The sequence below is a fragment of the Alligator sinensis genome, unplaced genomic scaffold (genome assembly GCF_000455745.1).
Source record: "Alligator sinensis unplaced genomic scaffold, ASM45574v1 scaffold365_1, whole genome shotgun sequence".
Taxonomy (NCBI): domain Eukaryota; kingdom Metazoa; phylum Chordata; order Crocodylia; family Alligatoridae; genus Alligator; species Alligator sinensis.
In genome coordinates this window covers 949,958-956,560 of record NW_005842356.1, presented here as the reverse complement: position 1 = coordinate 956,560, position 6,603 = coordinate 949,958, and the positions used below count along the sequence as shown (strand labels likewise).

The 6,603-nt window shown below is 44.7% G+C and overlaps 1 protein-coding gene across 1 annotated transcript in view; it reads right to left on the bottom strand.

Moving 5' to 3' along the window:
• Positions 1-6,603, bottom strand: part of AEBP2 (AE binding protein 2) — a gene marked incomplete at its 5' end in the record, with an annotated part of 84,055 nt that overhangs the window by 52,109 nt on the left and 25,343 nt on the right. The window contains one exon of the mRNA XM_025210565.1: positions 3,620-3,827. Within this exon, the coding sequence (XP_025066350.1) occupies positions 3,620-3,827 (208 nt within the window). The remainder of the gene's footprint in view (positions 1-3,619; positions 3,828-6,603) is intronic.

Genomic DNA, 6,603 nt, shown 5'->3' with positions numbered 1-6,603 from the left:
CTAGCACTCTTCCCTGCCTATGCAGGGGGTCGGACTCGATGATCTATTGAGGTCCCTTCCGACCCTAGCACCTATGAATCTATGAATAACAAGTCCTTTTTTAAATATATAGGGAGTAAAAAGAAGGCACCAGGTAACGTGGGGCCCCTGCAGGACATGCTTGGCAATCTGGTGGTTGCACCAAATGAAAAAGGTGACCTCTTTAACAAATTCTTTGCCTTCATTTTTCTGAGCAGGGACCGGGACATCCCCTCCACCGGGATTCCAGACAGACTCAGGAGAGGCATTGTCAGGCCTAGGGTCAAGGAGGACCTAGTTAGGAAACTTCTGGTGGGGCTGGACAGGTTTGAATCAGCAGGTCCAGATGCTCTTCACCCCAAGGTGCTGAGGAAATTGGCAGGGGCCATTGCAGGGCCCCTGGCACAGCTTTACAAGCACTTGTGGTGCTCTGGCCAGGTGCCAGAGGATTGGAAAAAGGCCAATGTGGTCCCCATTTTCAAAAAGGAGGAATGAGGACCCAGGTAACTATAGGCCCGTTAGTCTGACCTTGGTCCTGAGGAAGCTCTTTGAGAAAATTATCCAGGAGCACATCTGTGAGGGAACAGCAGAGGAGATTATGCTCAGGGGCAACCAACATGGGTTCATCAGAGGCAGGTCCTGTCAGACCAACCTGGTTGCCTTTTATGATCAGGTCACAACATCTTTGGACATGGGTGTCGCAGTGGACATAGTCTTTCTGGACTTTAGGAAGGTCTTTGACACTCTCTCTCACCCCATTCTCATTAAAAAACAAAGCGACCATGACACTGATGCCTACACAGTCAGATGGGTGGCAAATTGGCTGGAGAGCTGCACCCAGAGAGTGGTGGTGAGTGGGTCATTTTTGACCTGGAGGGATTTCATAGGTATTAAAGCTGGAAGGGACCTCGAATATCATCAAGTCCAGCCCCATGCCCCAGGGACAGGAAGTCAGCTGGGGTCAAAGGATCCCAGCAAGATAAGCATCCAAACACTTCTTGAATGAGTCGAGAGTAGGTGCCTGCATCACTTTCTCCAAGTATAAGTGCATGTTAAAACTACCCTGACAAACAGCCTTCCCAAACTGACTGTTACTCTTGCTTTAAACTTCTCAATTCAATCTTTTGAAAAGAAAACTGGGCAAGCTACAGAAATTGCGTCAATCCATCTTTTTTTTTTTTAATTGTAGTGTATGGTATGTGAGCAATGGAGTCCCCCAGGGCTTGGTCCCCGGACCTGCACTGTTCAACATCTTCATCAGCAACTTGGACGAGGGGGTGAAAAGCACCTTGCTCAAATTCGCGGACAACACTAAGATGTGGGGAGAGGTGGGCACACTAGAAGGGAGGGACAGGCTACAACTAGATCTGGACAGGTTACAGGGGTGGGTGGATGAAAATAGGATGGTGTAACAGGAGGGCGGTCCGGGTCACCGTGCTCTCCCCTGCCGACTCCTTTACCATGTCAAGTTGCCAACTGGCACCCTCCAATTCTTGACCGCCACAACTTTGCTCTTATATATTTTATAGGGAGGCTACCCTTGGTCTGCTTATAGATTCATAGACGTTAGGGTCGGAAAGGACCTCAACAGATCATCGAGTCCGACCCCCTGCTTAGATGACCCCAGCTAGATGCCTAGCTAACCTCCTCTTGAAGACCCCCAGGGTAGGGGAGAGCACCACCTCCCTTGGGAGCCCGTTCCAGACCTTGGCCACTCGAACTGTGAAGGAGTTCTTCCTAATGTTCAGTCTAAATCTGCTCTCTGCTGGCTTAGGATCATTAGTTCCCTCCAGTTACATCAGCAGCTGGCACCTGAGGAGTCTTCCCGGCTCTCTCAGTAGCAGGCACCTTAGTGCCCTGCTACAGATGGGATTCAATACTGACAAGTGCAAGGTACTGCACCTAGAGAGAAAGAACCAGCAGCATACCTACAGGCTGGGGAACTCCCTCCTCGCCAGCACACAGGCAGAAAAGGATCTTGGAGTCACTATAGATTCCAAGATGAACATGGGCCACCAATGTGAAGACGTGGTCAGTAAGGCTAACTGCACCTTGTCATGCATCCACAGATGCATCACAAGCAGGTCCAAGGAGGTGATCCTCCCCACCTATGCAACACTGGTCAGGCCACAGTTGGAGAACTGCATCTAGTTCTGGGTGCCACACCTCAAGAGGGATGTGGCCAGCATCAAGAGGGTCCAGAGGAGGGCCACTCGCATGGTCAGGGGGCAGCAGGGAGGAGAGGCTATGCGACCTGAACCTGTTCAGCCTCCACAAGAGAAGCCCCCGTCTTCACAGTCAGGGCACCCAGCATCTGGAACCAACTTCCAAGGGAAGTGGTGCTCGCTCCTACCCTGGGTGCCTTCAAAAGGAGGCTAGATAATCACCTAGCCGGGGTCGTTTGATCCCAGCGTTCATTCCTGCCCATGGCAGGAGGTTGGTACTTGTTGGGGTCAGAAGGGACCTGAGCAGATCAACTAATCAATACCAGCTAGGTCTGAAAGATTCTGTTTTTAACAGTCCAAAGAGCTTTGCCCTGGAGTCATATACAATGCATACTCCAATGTTTGACAGAAGTGACTATAACTACATACAATTAAAAGATACCCTAATAAGTTCAGCAACCCAGCAGACTGGCCCCATATGGGCATATACTTTGACTGCTTCCAACAATTCAGGAAAAAATTATCAAAATGGAAAAACCCATGCTACCCTTCTGAAGGAAGCATATAGCTCCAAAAAAGAATGACCAAATTCCTTCAAGAATTAGACAAAATGTTTCCTTTAAAAATGCCCTGCATCTTAATTTTGAGTTTAGAGCCCTTAAAACTCGCTTCCATGCATCAAAGATGTGCCTTTATTTGATGTTTTATTTTTTTTCCTTAAATTGAGTATCAGAAAGTGTGAGTCTTAAATGCAAGGGTATCTTAAAATTAGAAATAAAACAGCATTCAATGGAAAAATTATGTAATGCCAATTCACATGAAACACCTGGAAGAAAAGATACCAGATAGGAGTAAGAAAAAGCTTTTTAAAAGTTTTTTGTTTGTTTGTTTTTTTAAGTGCGAAGAAAAGGAACGTAAATGTTATAATTGCCACAGTAACTTAATTCAGCCGCAAACTTCATGTTTTACATGTGTAGGTGTGACAGGGGGTCCTATAGCCAAAAAAATAAAACTAAAAGGAAAATATCACTAGCTTTATTTTGAAAATTGCATATATATTTGGAAAACTACTCAGAACTTCTGGGTAAGGTCAAAATCACCTACAAGTAACTTTAGGCATCCAATTCTTTAAGTCTGGAGCAGACTAGCTAGCATGACTTATCCCATAGCGCATTCCCTTTGAGCCATTTCATTTCCTAACACCAGATATTTTATCAATTCCAAAAAGAGACTTTTGACATGTGGCAGGGTGACAAGACAGTTCCAAATACAACAGTAATAGCTGGCATATAAGGCATCAGTCTACAAGTACAGGTACTAAACTGTTACCTGAAAACGCAAATATATTGCTAAACTTCATGAAAGAATGACAAAGGAGTAAATAAGCAGAGAGGGAAGTGAGCAGAGGAAAACAAACAAAAAAAATTAAAACCAACCCCTCCTCGCTGACCATCCACATGTATGGAGCGAATGTGATCTGCCAAATCCGGGCTGGAGTTGAAGCAAGTATGACACTGGTCCCAACAACAGTTATAAGCAATACTTTTTGCAGATGAAGCTGTAACTCCTTGTCCATTCATCATAACAGGAGTTGAACGCCCACTGGAAATTGTGCTGTCTACGTCCATTATAGTGCTGCTTATGCTACAAAGTAAAAGAAGAATAAGAATGTTATTCTGTGATACACAAAGGCAAACACTGCATAATGAGCTTATGGGTTTTTAGGTAGCCTTGCTGTTTCAGAGAGGTTCACTTCACCTATTCAAAACACTGGGCAAATTTTTTTTAAGATTACTTTTTACTCAATTAACACTTATCTGTAATGGTTTATGATCAGGGAGATAAGAGGTTTATATCTGGGCATCCAGTCAATCCTACTATGAGTCATGGCAGAATTTATTTAGGAAATAGTTCACAAGAGAGACAGCTTAGAAGCTCTCTCCTTCCTTGACTACCAGATAATTAAATTATTAGCAAGGGTGAAAAACGATCCATGTGCTGACCTTACATAGCCAGAAATCATTCATGTTGATACATTTTTCACCCCCCAATTAATGTATTTGTCCCTGCCTCTACCACCTCTCCAAAGACTCCTCAGTCATGATTCACAAAGAGTGAGTGCCATCTGCTGCATTTAGTCATGAGCTCCTCACACCCCTGAGAAGTAAAACCTCTTCCTTAAATGTTCCCCATCTTTGCTTCCAGAGAAGGAAGCAATGGTATTTGTGCCACACTCCTGCTAACTGTCTCTCTCTCCTCCTTTACAGAAGAATATAGCAGTTTCTGAACCTTGGCAACAGTTTATTCTTACAATGAATATATCTGGTCATATTAATTCAACTCATTCAGCTGGTAGTTTTTTTCATATTCTAAAGATGTTTTAACAATTTCTTCCCATGATCAATTAAGATTCACACTGTTATGCCCTGAAACATTATTATTCTGTTTTAAATGATACACAGTAATTAGTCTCAGTTGTAATATCACCTTAAATATTCAGACAGTAGTATACTCCCTTAGTCTTCCTATCTGCAGTCTGGACACAGAGATCTCAACCATTCCTAATTTTTTTAATCTCTCTCAATTCTTCCCCTTGTAACTGCACTCTCCATCTGTTTACTGTATAAAGAGTAGGCTTTCCAAATTAAACAGTAATAAAACCAGACAAGTGCCAAGCAGAGTAAAATAACTGCCTGTGTCATTTCCAAACATTATTAATACTTAAGCTTGATAAAATAACATTATACTGCTTATACAGTTCCAGTGCATGGCAAGTTTTGTTGTTGCTGTTTATTTTATACAGGAATAGGAAAATATGGTTCCCGCCAGGAACAGCCTATAATGTAGGTTGACAAACACAATGTATGCAAGTAAAACAGGACTAAGTTTTAACACTTACTATGACCCGAGTCTTAGACCAACAAGATTTTGGCAAAAAAAAAAAAAATCTTTAATTGCAAACTTTTGGGCACACCCTTTAAAAAAATTAAAAAAAAATATTTTTTTTGCCAAAATCTTGTTGGTCTAATAAAAGATCATCTCTACTACGAGTCCTGATTGCCTTTTCTCTAGACCAATACGGCTACAACCCGGATACCCGACGCATGGAAATATCAAATTTTAGCCAACTTTTTAAAATGAAATCTTCATATTTTCCCAAGCAGAAAGCAACTGTGACCACCTGAAATGCAAGATCCTGCTCCTCCCTTTGTTTCAAGGTAATTTGCATCATCACAGATCCTCATAGGACGTTAAGAGGCTCCATACCAGCTTGAAACTGACTGCCCAGAGAAGTTTTCCATCTATTGACTCCTCTGTGAAAACCTATGAAATATAAACTTTCATTTCTACCCAGGACAACTTTTACTATCTTTTCTCCAATGCCTAATGAAGAGTGTTTGTGCCCAAAAGCTTACAATTAAAGAATTTTTTTTGAAAAAATCTGGTTGGTGTACTCTAAACCACTTTTTATTATCCGAAGTCTAGATTCCTGATATTATATAGAAGTCAAAGACAAAGAGGAAGATTGGGGGACAGCATAAGAGTTCACAGAATCACAGAAAAGTAGGGCTGGTAGGGACCTCCAGAGGTCATCTAGTTTAACTCCGTGCCTGAGGCAGAACCATTCCTATTCCAAACCATCCCATACAAATCCTTGTCTAACTTACTACTAACACTGTAAAATCAACCTTGTCTCACAACCACAAAACACGGGACCCTAATCTGCTACAGGTAAAGTGGGAAACAACGGTGCTTAGTGCTACAAGAGTTGTTAAAACACACTCAGAAGATTCCAGGAAAAAGGCAATGCCCCCTGCTAGAGAAAGACAAAAATAAAACCTCCACAGTCTGTAGCAATCTGAGCAGGGGAGAAGCTCAAATTCAGAGCAGCCATCCAGAAATTCACTGTAGCCTACTCCCAGTGTCACCGCCCGCTCCCATCGCAGCACACCCCAGCCCAGCCTCTGCCGAGAACACCCTGGTGCAGCCTCTTCCCCAGCCAGGACATGGGAGCCATGTGCCCAGGATCTGCATGCGGTGGGGAGGCTGCCACTGTGGGCTGGGAGGCTGCACTGTGCTCAGGATAGGCGGCAGCAGCACTGGGAGGGGTTAGGGGGACGGCTCCAGCAAATTTTTGGGTGGCTGCAACACCCCAGCCCAGCCTCTGCCGAGAACACCCTGGTGCAGCCTCTTCCCCAGCCAGGACATGGGAGCCATGTGCCCAGGATCTGCATGCGGTGGGGAGGCTGCCACTGTGGGCTGGGAGGCTGCACTGTGCTCAGGATAGGCGGCAGCAGCACTGGGAGGGGTTAGGGGGACGGCTCCAGCAAATTTTTGGGTGGCTGCAGCCCCACCTGTAGCCCCACTCCCAGTGCCACCGCCACAGGCCGGGGCCCTGCCAGGAAGGCCACTTCCCCTC